General features: G+C 45.4%; 1 protein-coding gene across 1 annotated transcript in view; it reads right to left on the minus strand.

The window, feature by feature from the left end:
• The window catches only part of zmiz1a (zinc finger, MIZ-type containing 1a), a gene marked incomplete at both ends in the record, with an annotated part of 29,302 nt that extends 17,763 nt beyond the window's left edge, over window positions 1-11,539 (minus strand). The window contains 3 exons of the mRNA XM_079229413.1: window positions 5,686-5,791; window positions 8,616-8,729; window positions 11,471-11,539. Coding sequence (XP_079085539.1) covers window positions 5,686-5,791; window positions 8,616-8,729; window positions 11,471-11,539 — 289 coding nt within the window. The remainder of the gene's footprint in view (window positions 1-5,685; window positions 5,792-8,615; window positions 8,730-11,470) is intronic.
• Window positions 11,540-14,001: the final 2,462 nt, after the last annotated feature.

The following is a 14,001-nucleotide window of genomic DNA, read 5'->3' on the forward strand; positions in this document are numbered from 1 at the left end:
TTCTTTTGCTCACTCTCTTTTCTCCCTTGCTCTCTGATCTGTCTTTTTCCCTTGTCCAGCTTCTGCACAATGCACATCAATTATTCAGAGGCAGTCTCCCGGTTTCTCCGGCTTATCCAATCAGAGCGAAGCTCTGCACTAATGGGCTCCTGCTGTACCTGCTACCGGCTCCAACACACTCTAGAGACTGCAGGGGGGGAGGGAGGGAGAGTGGGAGGGAAGGAGGGAGAGAAATAGACAGAGGGAGCAGAGGAGACAGCCAAGGAGGAGGGTGGATGAGAGGAAGCGATAAAGACAGCGAGCCGACGCAGACAAACAGGAGTAGAGATAGAGAAGGCAAGATATTCCAGTGCTTCTCACCTCTGTCATGAGCTGCTGTTATTGATGTGCTCTGCTTAGTCTGTGTAGCGCTCCGTTGCCCTGTTTCTCTAAGCTGCCATCACACACTTAAAACACAGAAACACACATGCACACAAGCATAATCTGACAGTGTGACTGCCATTAGTCAGGAAGGGTAAAAAAAAGAGGAAACAAACTCAGATCGCAAACTTGCATAGATGGGTGGAGCTTAGCTGACTGAAAGCCAATGGATGAGCAATGAAGTGAGAGAAGAAGAAAGTATGAGATGTAAAGATCAATGTATTAAGGCAGACATATGGTAAATTATTCCCCCTATCAGAGAGGGGAGTCCTGCCTGCAGAACAATCTAACCTGACAACGTCCCCTTGTCTTTATCAGAGGCCACTTTGTAAATCCAACTAACAAGACACATCAGAGACTTGCAGAATTTCTGAGTGCAACTGAATTAAAGAAGAGCCAAGATGAGGGTGAATCTGAGTTCATCTCATTCTTCGCCCACCCCTGACACAAGCCAACAAGGTGAATAAACAATCTGGATGGATGAACAGGAAAGAGCCAAGCTGTCATTGTTCTCGCTCTCTCCTTACCTAAATGTTGAGCTGTGCAGTGAAGCTGAAGAGCGGGAAAGCCCGCTGGCCTTGTGACATCAGAGGCAAGTTGTCTTTTGTGTGGCAGACACACTCATTCATCAACGGTTTCACAAATGTCCCACGCAGAATTGAAATACAGACAACGGAAGTCATTGTTGGACAGGAATATGAATTGAAAAGGGTGTATCTAAAGCCCCTGGGGGATGATGTGTGAGTGGGGGGGCAGTCCTGAGGTGTGGGTGCCAGATCAGTCAACCCTGAACAAAAGAGGGATTTAAATCATTTGCTCATCCGGTTTTGACAAGAACAAAGTCTTCTGTGTTTGGAGAGCAACTGCACTACCAGCTCAGTTGGGATATTACCAAAATGAATTTACTTGCAACTGTGTAAACCAAACCAATTAAGTTGCATGTGATAGAGGACCTAATCAGCCAGAGGCAGCAAATGCAGCTACCCTAATAAGTATTTTCCCATGAGCTTTATTTCTATAAACTTAATAGTGAAGTTCTGAGGGTAGTTTTGGGTTGCAAAGAGGTTTCATCATCTAAGGCAAACCACTGGAGAGTGTCAGAGGAGAGGCCCGCCTGCTAAAAATAAACCCTGTTTCCTGTTAATAATTCAGCGCGCTGCTCTTACTCAGCAGTAATCAAATATAAAAGTCTGTAAGGTTGATTGGGTCAGTAACAAAGGATGCCTACACCTTCCTCTAGTTCTACACACGCAGCTCAAAGTTAGAAAGAAAGACACGATGAGAAAATCAATCAAGTGAAAGTAAATTGAGACAGATAAAATGGAAGACATGTTGTAGGCCAAATGAGAAGACAGAGGAGGTGTGTGTGTGTGTGTGTGTGTGTGTGTGTGTGTGTGTGTGTGTGTGTGTGTGTGTGTGTGTGTGTGTGTGTGTGTGTGTGTGTGTGTGCAGGCACTCACACACTGTGACATGAGTCTACACAAAGTACTTATTTTCAGCTGAATTATAGGAGTTATGAGTCTGTGTTTTTGTAAGCTCTGTGTGTGTGCGTGCGTGCGTGCGTGTGTGTGTGTGTGTGTGTGTGTGTGTGTGTGTGTGTATGCGTGCGTGTGTGTTTGTGAGTGATGTTCACGGAGCATGGAGAGAGTTACAGCCACACCCCGGAAGTTTTGTGCCACTGTTGACACAGTGGAGCGGCTGTTTTCCTGAGATCACGCTTTGTTGACTGACCGAGCGCTGATAATCAAGCAGTTCTGCTGGGACAATTTCATTTTAACGTCAAATGTGAGTGGGCGGAGAACATGTACAAACCAGCCAGAACAAGGCTAAACTCTTCTCATCATATTTATCATGTTTGATCTTCTTCAAACACTCTTCTTAATCAGCTGAAGAAAAGAAACTAAAAACATCAAAAGCATTTACCCCGTGTGTAGATAAAGGGATCTCAGAAACCACCCGCTGTTTGACTGAAACGATAAGCATTCACTCCTGAAGCTTAACCTTCTGATAACATGAGATGTCACCAGAAGTGATTGAATCATTCTATCTTTGAGCGAGACAGATGAACAACAAGCAGAAACCTGACTTAAACATTAAAATAGGTTTCAAAGAACATAGCGATCATTCCAGGGAGCAGCTACCTTTAATCCGGAGCGTGTCAAGTCATGTTGAAAACAAAATACACACACTGAGTCACACTTAAGATTTACCTTCATCTATTTTAAACTTATAGGAGGGGACATCATCAAGAAGAAGAGGCAAGAAAGTTGACATAAAAAGTGGACGTCTTGTCATAATGACAATTCTGTAGGTTTATTATTGGCGCTCATGCTTCCTAAAGAAAGAGAACAAAACGTTATTAGCTTGGTGACAGCAGCAGTGACAGATTCACAGAGGAAGGAAACGCTAAAACCTTTGACAGATTATTTGCCTAATCTGATTTGGTGTCTGCTGAACTTCACTGTAGCCCAACGGCTCAGAGTCTATTTGGCTTTGGTGTGTTTGTAGGGCAACGGCACACCTATTATCTAATGAGCCTCTCAATTGGAGGTTTTGTAGATTATTATGGGGAAAACATAAATTTAAAAAATAGACTATGGCTTTTAAAACACTGCTTTTGACACCACATAAAGCAAAACCTCAAAGTTGCTCTTTTCAGGAGAGTGAACTAAAAAAATGCTAGCTGCTACTATGCTAACAGCGTTAAAGCTGTGTATCCCCGCTGGCACTGAGAGTTAACAGTGCTAATGCTAGCTCGCCTCACGGCAGATAAATCTCTTCACTGCCTGATTCCAGATTAGAACAGCGCGCTAATCCCTAAGGCCTCACTGCAGGGTCAGACAGCTCTTCGGCAGCAGTCTGCTATTGCTGAAAATCTCTCCAATGCGCTCGGCAGGTCTCACAGGACAGCAGTTTTATGTTGAGAGAAGTGCATTTTTAGGCATTTGTAGTTTGTCCATGTCTTCTCATAGTGAAGACACTGACCGGCAAACACACACAAAAAGCTAATTATAAACATGGGACTTCAAATTCAAGATGTCAAATGTTCTTTTTACTGAAGATCTGTTTATTCTCTAGTCGCCTCTCTACCTACTTACTGGAGGTCATACATTAAATTGTTGCCTGATTTATTTCTGTTAAATTGAGTATTGTGTAGTTCAACGTCAAGTTAACTTTGCAACATCTCAAGTTGTCAAAGTGTTTTTCTTTTTTTTTTAAAGTAGGGTAGCCATAATTGTTTCATCAATTTCCTCTTTAACTGATGCTCTGAAAGAAAGGGTCAGTGGGATTGATCTGCAGTCTTAAGAGTCTGCCTCCTCCCCAGAGGAGCCTGAAGAGAGCATCCCAGACTGCTTGGCCCTCGTCTGGGCTCTCAGGTGTCAGATTCACGGCCCTCTGTCGCCATGCAGGCTGTCAGAAGATTGTGCTGAGTCTGCACAATTTAACACACATTCATGCATGTGCAGACACACTCACACAAACACACACACACACACACACACACACACACACACACACACACACATACACACACACACACACACACACACACACAAAGACAGTAACAAATATGACCATACAGACAGATCCAACAGTAAAAACCTAATGCTTCTCTGCATCCTTGTCGATGCAATGTGAGCGCACACATGTGTCTCTGGAGTTGAAATGTGCATCATGTCTCCTCTGTCGCCCCCGCCCCAAATCTGCTTTCTCAGACAGACGTCCTTGTAAGGGAGGTAAGATCTGCCCTGAGTCACATCTGCTTTCCACCCGACAGCCTGCCTGCATCGTTTGATGACTGGCCGCATCATACCCCCACCCCACCTTATACCCGCATAATTACACTATATTTCCCATTTGTCCGCTGTGCATAAACAGCTTTTCCTGAAACCCAGTGCTGTCTTCTATTAGATCCCAGAACCATCAGCAGGCCTGAGGATGATTCTGACTGTCAGTCGGGCTCAGACAGGCAGCCAGTCCGAGCCATGCCTGGACAACAATCACATTATCCCAACACAGGAACACAGACAGAGAGAGAAAGACAGCAATCAATATTGTACACTGACGTCTGTCTGACCACTTAAGTTCCTCCCGACAAGATGCTTCCCACCACAATTGAAAGAGGATATTCCGGTGGAGCAAATGTTCATATCATGCGATTGTGTGAGCATGAAAAAACAGAAACTGATTCATTTCTGCCTTCTGCACATCCAGTAGCGACACATTGCATCTCGTGTGAGGAATTATGGGATGATATTTACGGTTACTGTCACTGCAGTTGAAGTTATGAAACAGTGACATATTCGCCTTGTCAGAAAAAAAACAACAACATAGAAATCAGACAGTTTAATCAAAATGTTTGACTCTCGGTACGGCCACTTATGTAACTGCAGAACCGAGGGTTCATCTGCGTTCTGACTGGCTGGCTACGGCTCCGTCAGGCAGAGTGAGTGGTCCAGCACACATCAGCGACACCTCCCCAGCCATCCATCTCTTTCTCTCTCTCCTCTCTCCCGCCTCTGCACATTTCACTTTGACAAATGTACAAGAACAGGCCGCTTCTGCAGGACTGTGGGAGGCAGGGAGGGGAGGTATGGATCGGGGGGGGGGGGGGGGATTGGATTTGATAGATAAATGTCTGAGGATAGCATCACTGCTCGCTCTTTCTCCCTCTCTCTCCCACTTTGTGTGTGTGTGCATGCACATATGCACATGTGAGTGTGGGCTCCTGTGGACAGACTGTTGAGTAGACTGGTTTTGTGAAGCTACCACCCGGACAGCTCATCTCAATAGCACATTAATGTTTAATGGGAACTAAAAATATCTGACATTATAATGCTCTATGGGCTTTTGGTGTGATGTCTGTGGTGGCAGTCGCACATTCACAAACCACAGATTCATTATAACCTTATTTGTTTTTAAGCATTGACGAGCACAAAATAATATGCAAATTAAACTGACTGTTAGTATAATTACGAGATTCTCTGTGACATCCTAATAACCTTTATATAGTGCTCAAAACATAATAAGCAGCTACGTTATATGTATTCATAATCTGAGCAGAGTAATGAAGGAGGAAACACTTCTGACTGGATCGTGACTTAAGCCATACAGCGATTTGTTTAAATTGCTTTATTTCGTGAATAATTGCAGCATGAAGAACAATGAGCACTGTGTCACCACTGTCTCGCAAGTCAACAGCAGTAAATGGGATGATGTATGAGCATGCGTCTGCTGGCATTTTAGTAAAGTGCTGGGTCTTACCTGCAGACTTGGGAGTGAATTTGTCCCTGTTGGCAGCACACACAGCCAGCAACCGGTAGCCCAGATCCAAGTCGTACCCCTGCTGAGCAGCAACGCGGCTCACCACCTGCAGAAAGAGCGATGAATCCTTTAGGCTCTTTCAGATTAGCATTGTATCAATTGTTTTGAAATCAATACATTATTATAAATACATGTTTTCATTGCAAATTAGTAATCTATCTGTCTATCTATCTATCCATCCCTTTCTTATGCAATACCATACAGTATTGATGCTAAATAAGCAGTAAGCCATAGCTAAATCATCTTAATCCTACCACTTTTCTTACTTGTGTTAATATTTTGAGTCACCGCTATCACTGAACTCCATTTTTCTTCAGACAAACGCACATTCGAAACAGACACGGTGAGATTAATGTGGAGTCTGCAGTCTGGATTGCTCCAGGGATCTACAGTCGGGACGAGTCTGATGACTGCATCAAGCTCCAAGAGAGGTGGGAGAGCCAAACCACAGTCGCTCTGCAGAGCGAGCAGAGTCTCTGAAAGGTTATCATCAAACAAGCCCACTCTGGCCCTAAAGTGAGCAGAGCTTGTCCCTGACTAAAGGTTGCCAGTTGAATTACCCAGACAGACCAGGAAAATGTGGAAATAATAGGTATTGGGATATCCAGCTAAACTGACCACTTCAACTGTGTGCGTGTGTGTCAGAGGATAGTGTAGAAAGAAAGTGAGTAAAGTACTTCTCAGCAGCATCCCCTGAGGGTACAAAGGTTAAAAATCCTCCTTTTCCCTCCAATTTGGAGAGGAACCAGTCCTCAGCTGTAAGGTTTTAATAATCCTTTGGTGCTAATGACTTCAAAAAGAGGTTGAACATTTATGGGACATGAAGCAGGAGCCTCCCAGACTTTAATATAATGTTAAAGGGGATGCTGAGTGACATTAAACAGGACTCAGGAGACAGGGGTAAATCACTATTAGAAAGGAAACCCCTTTGCTTTTATCTGCGTACAGATGGCAACTCCTCTGCTGCCTCTGACCTCAAAACACACATTACCGTTAACAAGGTCAGCTGGGGTGCCTTTTAGAGAGCCAACATAACAGCCAGCAGTGATCATAAAGTGCCTTTGTCACAAGTAATATGGCTGCTGAGCACTGAATAAAAAACTGTGGCAATTATATCAATAAATAGGGTTTATTTGATTATCTTAGTTAAGAGATGGCAATATAAAATTCTGCAGGTTCAGTTAATCATAGCGGATTTATTTTAAGCTGTTAAGGAGGCATTTATGCCTGCGATAAATTGCTCACAACATAATCTATTCAACCCAACCATATTATGCAAACAATGACGATTCTGACAAACAGTCGAATCATGTTGCTGTCAATCGTTTAATTTCCTGCGTGAGTGAGTCTGCCCTGCAGTTTGTACAAGGTAGGCAGCCAGCTACAGAGGCTAGCATAGATTCAACACGGATTTAACAAGTGTTTCACCTCATAAGCCTTTTTCAGCATAATCTCCCTCTGAGGACGTACATCCATGCCCATATTGCTGTCAATATGAGAACAGGGCTCTAAGCGGTGCTGGAGGGTTACCGGGCCTCTGATATTCTTGTTTATCTATTTGATGGAGGGAAAAATAAGCAGTAGTTTATTTCTGCTTGCTTTATGTGAAATACACCTCGTCGTGAACTAAGAAGCAGAGATAAGGTTAATGTCTGCCTGCACTGACATTACCCTCACTCACAATACAGTACCGTTATACAAAAGAACGACAAAAAACACAAATTGTTAAGCAGACAGAGCTAATCGTGCAGCACTCACAGCTCAGTTATGTCATCTTTTATTGGCTCTGGAGCCGATACTCCACCAGGGATCGGAGGATGACCTCCAGATGTACAACATGCCACAGGGAACATGCGTCTCCGCATTACAAACACATTCAGTTTCATTCGGCTGCAACACATTTAACGGGCTGTGATTGAACCAGTGAGGTAACGTCACGGAGATAAAATCCTTCAAAGAATGCAAGAACTTGTTGCGCACTGTAATTCTCCCGATAAGGAGCCATTTGCTCTCTGAGTCTTTTGAAACAATTTAGCTGATGGAAACAGCCCCATGCTGAGAGGGATCTCAGTGGTGGGCTCTATTGTATAGCTCTTTATCAGCCTTTAAGCCTTTTATTGTGATTTACACATTAATGAGCATTCATCTGTTTGCTCACGCTACCACTTCAGCCGGGGACAATGTTCCTTCAGTGTTTCAAAGGCTGGTCTTAGCGATAGACGCGTGAAACTTTCAATTCTCTGCTCTAAAGCCTCTTTCACACATGTGACTGCATGTAACTGTGTGTGAGCGTCTGTGTGTGTGTGTTTTGACACCTGGTGCTGGCCAGCTCTTTGGCCCTGTGCCCAGATCGATAAATGGTAGCTGGTGAACTGTATAGCAAAAGCCAGGGGTGACTGGCTACCCAGTCATGTTCAAGCCTTATTTTTAGTTAGTGTGTGTGTGTGTGTGTGTGTGTGTGTGTGTGTGTGTGTGTGTGTGTGTGTGTGTGTGTGTGTGTGTGTGTTTGTGTAGAGCACAAAGTGGAGAGAAGCAGTGGGTGACAAGGACTTTAACCTCTGTCACTGGCCCCTGACGGCCTGAGCAGCTGCCTTGGATAACTGCTGGATACAAACATGGTGTGACTACAGCCTGCTACGAACAGTTTTTACTCAAATTTGAGAGGAAAGAATAGTATAACCAAATAGCAAATGTCAATATGACTATGGCATGAAGCTTGTTTCAGCTGTTGCACCATCTAAGAAGGCGAACAGTATCAGATCTGGACAAATCTTTTCTCCTAAGTTTCCAAAATGTAATTATTGTTTTGCTCACGTCTCCTAAAAAGCACCTGAAAAACCCAACAAAAGCCATAATTACTGTTTGCATACCGTCAGACATCCCATGAGACTTTGCTCGAAAGGTCGCTGGAAGGCCCGGGGATCTCCACACCAGTCGAGCAGCTCTGTGGCCGCCGAGTGGAAGTTGGCCGGGTTCTGTAAGTGCTGTGCAAACACAGAAAAAGGAGACTGCCATTAGAAACAATGGGAAATAATGAGCGTTATTTTTTTTTCACATCAAGTACAAATTGAAGAAACACTGAAAACCAAATAATTTCGCAGCCCTGGGCTCTCGCTCCGAACTGCTGTGATTTAATGTCTTGTGTTTCTGCACAACCCTGTGAGGACCTTGACTCCTTCCAATGTACGCCCTCTCAGGGCTCTGCTGCATTGTGGGAAGAAGATCACACCCGTATCAACAATGATGCCAGTGTTTCCTGTTAATCTCTCTTGGCAACACCCAGCCTTCACCCCCGTGACCCACACAGCAACCAAATGTTCCCTCCAATCCTCCTTCTCTCCCTCATTCACTGCCTGTTTTCAGAATGTAACGGAGCCTCTGCACCAGAGGTCCACTGGCTGGCTTGGCCGTTCACAAAGAAAACAACCTTGGTCCTGGCAGCTATGCATGTAGACTCAATATGCGGCGTTGGTGTGTTGTCTAATCTCTTTCAGTCTCTGTCTGTCTCTCTCGCTTGTTCGCTGAGGCCTGAAACAGTTGAGTCTTTTCTTCCCAGTGTCTGAAGGCTACTCAGGCTGGCAGGACACAATAAGCGGTTTTAAAATTGGGCTCTCTTTCTTCATGGCTCAGGAGGTTAATAGCTCTGAAATGGGGCATAGCTGCAGCTTGTTCAATCGGCGAGATTGAGCCCACTTGAAAGCGTTTATTATTCTCATCTGGAGCTGAAGCGTCTTGTTTTGTGTGTTCTTGGAGAGAAGGTAGGACTATTGTCTTTAAGGGGCAGCAGAGGTGAGCGCTTTTGAAAGGGCAGCTTTCTGGCGGTATGTGACAAAAGGGCTCTTGGGTGCAACCGCTGCCTAGCATGTCGGGCCCGGTACTCGCCCGCAGAGAAAATCTCTGAGGGCTTCCAATGATATCATGAGCTTCAAGAGAGGCCTTGAGTGGCTCATCTTTTTGGATGTGAAGATTAGCCATTATGGAGCTAGTTGCGGACTCTCAAAGGGGTCTGGTGCATGATGAAGAGCAGCAGTGAGAGAAAGTGATAGATGCTCTTGTTGAGCAAGAGGGCGAGGAGAAGAAACTGTTCGAGATGAGTGATATAATCTGGCATTATTGCTGCTTGATAGGAGGCGTATCAGCCTCCAGCGCGAGAGGAATCAGAACTAGCACAGCAGGGGCTGTCTGTCTAGATCTGAATTTACAGCTCCTGCCGCCGCAGCGCTCGCCACCGACTCTGCCTGACAACCTCGACTCTGGTGTGAGGGGGAGGACAGCAGAGTGAAATAGCTCCACTGAGTTTTTTTGGAGGAGGAATGGGCCTGGGCTGTTCTTGTTGTTGTTGCTGTTCAGGGTTGGATGAGGACAAGAACGGGGAGGTGGGGGGTTTGGGGTTTTAGGCAGACAAAGAGCCAGACGTTTGACAGACTGTCCTCTGTGAGATGACGGACCGACTTACCCCTTTTCAGGCCGGTCTAGGCTCAGGCTGTTCAGTGCCTACCTGGCTGCATGAAAAACACCTGGCTCTGTGCCAGCGGCTTTCCCCAAACCAAAACAACACCCTGCTGGCAGAGCCGCCACGAGCTCAGAGCTTACTGACTAACTCACCGCCTTTGAAGTCTGGTTTACTACGAATTCTATTACAGAGTCGAGGAGTATATAAACCGAAGTGCAATTAGTGCATTTATTAAGCTAGACGTGTTAACTCGGGCTATTTAGGGCCTATCAGTGACGCCTGACAAAATAATTGTGGAGGCTTTGTGAAGGGAGTAGTGTCAATTCTGCAAAACTTCTACTCATTTGAGAAAAGCTGACATTTTGGTTTGACACTATTTTTTCCCGACGTCACGCACATCACTACACGCAGTAGAAGTAAGAGCACTAAGGCAATAAGAGAGGCTGTTGAGATAAAGGTGATAATAGTACCCAGGAGTTTGGGAGGGGGTTGTTCAACATCCAGCACAGAGAAAAGGGATATGTCACCTCATAATCGCAAGCTCAAAGCCCCATCATTCACTGATTCACTGTACGGCATGGTGTCGTATGGATGTTGGGAGATATAAAGGATCACACCCACATAGCATAAACAAATAAGCCCACAGACTGCCAGACAGCCAGTGAGTTCTTGTAGACGATTAATCACAGGCAGAGGCGGTAGCCCTGGGTTATGTCTGACTGTCTTTCTGTCTGTATCTGTCTGCGAGGAGTCTCCTGAAAGCTGGCAGTCAAGGAAGCATTTAAGCAAAACCACAACAAGGGCCGGCATTACGTCAACAGTCAGGAACGTGATGTAAGGGGGCACAAGACCAGGAGGGAGAAAGTAGAGGCTGCTACGTTGCTAGTCTCTTTGAAGTCTCTTCTTGTAGTCACTGCCAGACTGGCTTCTCTCTATCTCCCTCTCTCTCTCTCTCTCTCTCTCTCTCTCTCCCTCCCTCCTCCTCTCTCCCTCCCTCTCTCTCTCTCTCTCTCTCTCTCCTTCCATCCTCCTCTTCTCTCTCTCCCCCTCCATCTCCCTCTCTCTCCCTCCCTCTCCCTCTCTATGACCCTGTGCAACATGATCTGTGTGACTGGAGCTAATGGCCAGAAAACCGATGCCCATATAAGGGTCTGAGAGGAGAAAGGACTGTAGGAGAAGAGAGGAAATGCAGATTCTTGTATCTTTGCCACCAATCCATGTCTGTATTTTACTGAATGAAGTTGAAGGAGGCCCACAGGTCTTTATACACACCTGTTTGATGCACAGCAGCCTGTCATTGGTCTGCTGGATGTGCCGGTCCATTGATGGTAACGTGTTCATCTTGATGTCTCTACCGGGACGCCATTAAAGGTTCTGTGCTCTGTAAAGGAAGTCGAGGAGAAGAGGTGCATCTGTTAGAACAGGTTTTTTTGCCAGGTCACCCATGTAAACAGTTTGTAGCCTATGAAGTTCAAACAGTCTTTTAGTAGCTTGAGAAACTCGCAAGCAGGTAAGACAGCTTGTTTATGCACTGACTCATTGAAGGGCTTGATGCGCCTCGGGCACGTGTCATTTGTTGGCAAATGCATGAAACTGAAATGTTTCACAGCAGCGTGTTTAATGACAAACAGAAACATGATGAAACTGAAAGAAAACTGCATTGCTTTATGTTACTTGTTGGAGAAAAATCGAACACACACTGAAACCAACAAAGGACATAAAGTGCTATCTCTCTGTAAAAGAAGCACACCTCACAGTCAAGGTTATCAGTGTGGCAGAGACAACACATTTATACCCACATCTAACAGCAGATAAGGTTTAGCATCTCTTTCTTTCGGTGTATATCTTCTTCTGATCCAACAGTGAGCAGCAGAAACAAGAACAATCTCAGGCCCATGGTCATCACTACATCTCAGAGAAATGGAGGCTGGATTAATAGGCATCGTGCTGCTTAACCAGCGAGGCCTCCGTCCCTCACCATCCCTCTGTGTTTATCTCCATCAATGTTGGTCCGCCTCACATTCCTCCGCACAAAAGGCGAACTGAGAGACCACAGGTGGGGGGAGGGGGGTTCAGGGATCTAGAAAGCTGCTCAGTACTGATAAAGGGTCCCCCAAGATCCCCTGCTGTGAGAAACAGGCCGAGAGTATGAATACGATGAAAGCATAGTGCTCAGCCAGGGAGTTTTTATGTGTAATGCTTAGTCTGGTGGGCTTATCTTAGAAAGACTATTGCACACACTTTATGTCTCTCTCACTCGAACAAACACACACACACACACACACACACACACACACACACACACACACACACACACACACACACACTTAAGAGCATGTAAACACAAAAGCTTGAATTCTCACTTTGATTAAGCGTAAAGGTAAAACTTCAAAGGAACACTTTGAGAATAAGAGTGTATTACTAATCCTCTGAGCTTAAGCATTACCAGAGTAGAATTACCTGGAGTGCACTTGCACAAAGTCTTAAACACCAGCGGATACATTGCTCGCATGAGTAAGAGGGGAATTCTGGAGGTCTGTGGTCAAACGGTGGGCAGCCATGTGTCTCGTGTCAGGTTAAATGGGCAGTGGCTGCTGCAGTGGTTGCTGTGAAAAGTCCCTACAAAGCAGCCACTACATTCTGCAGGGCACAAAACAAATCAGACCAAGCCTAATACGACCACAGCTTTGGGTGGGCGGCCTAATTCTGCGGTGCTGTCAGCGTCCAGCAGATGTCTCCCTCTCCTGCTGCTAACCAGCATGTCTCTTTCACACACTACACCCGGAGCAAGTGGTCCAGAGAGGGCTCCTTTAAGCCCTGACAAGTGCTACAAATCCCCTTCAGCGGCCAGGCAGCTCCACGGACCGCTAACAGGGCACGCTCCAGCCCAGAGCTTGCCGTCTGACCTTGTGTCTATTGATTAACTGTTTCGTCTTCAGCTCCCCTTCCTGCTGTCCCAACACACCCGCAGCCAAGACTGAAGAGGAAGGAGGGAGATTGGAGGGGGGTGGAGAAATCTGCCTCTTTTACCCAATAATCTCTTTCTTTTCCCCCCTCCTTCCCTCTTTTGTGCTTTCACAAAGTCCAACACACACACACACACACACACACACACACACACACAAACACACACACACACACACAGTGCTTTTGTTAGTCGATGAAAAGACGGGCCCTCAGGTTTTGAAAGGAAAATGAGTTAGGTGGAAATGCGACTTGCGTGGCGTTGTAACTGAGATAAGAAGTCAATCCACCTGACTGACTGACTGACTGACTGTCCAGGCGGACAGACACTTAAGTGCCACACCCTCTGTTCAGGAGAAAAATGTGTTGCGTAACAGACGATGCTTCTGTGGAAACATGGCGGAAGTCCTGCCCTAAAACCTTGTTTCCTATCAAAAATATCAAAAAATAAAATCAGGAGTATCTGTTAAATCACCATATGAGGATAAACAATTGAATGTTTCAACAGAAACTGTTTTTCTCCTCTTTACCAGATTTCTTTGCTTTAGACTTTTTGGGGCTACTGCTGTTGTTGTTTGAGCATGCTGAAGACGGGCCTGCCTAATCTTTATTGTCTCCAAAACATCTTAATCAGCTCCACTCAGCACTGCTTACCAGAGGTGCAAAGCAAAGGATTACACATCCAATTATGCTGTGCATATTACAACCCCCCTTCATACAGCAGTGGGAGGATGCTGCTATGAATTAGAGCAGAGTAACAAACCACAAATAACACTAAACATCCGAGGAAGCCTCCGTTTCGTTCTCTCACTGTCTCAAAATATAACAACAACACACAC

This window comes from Taurulus bubalis, assembly GCF_910589615.1.
Source record: "Taurulus bubalis genome assembly, chromosome: 14".
NCBI classification, from domain to species: Eukaryota; Metazoa; Chordata; class Actinopteri; order Perciformes; family Cottidae; genus Taurulus; species Taurulus bubalis.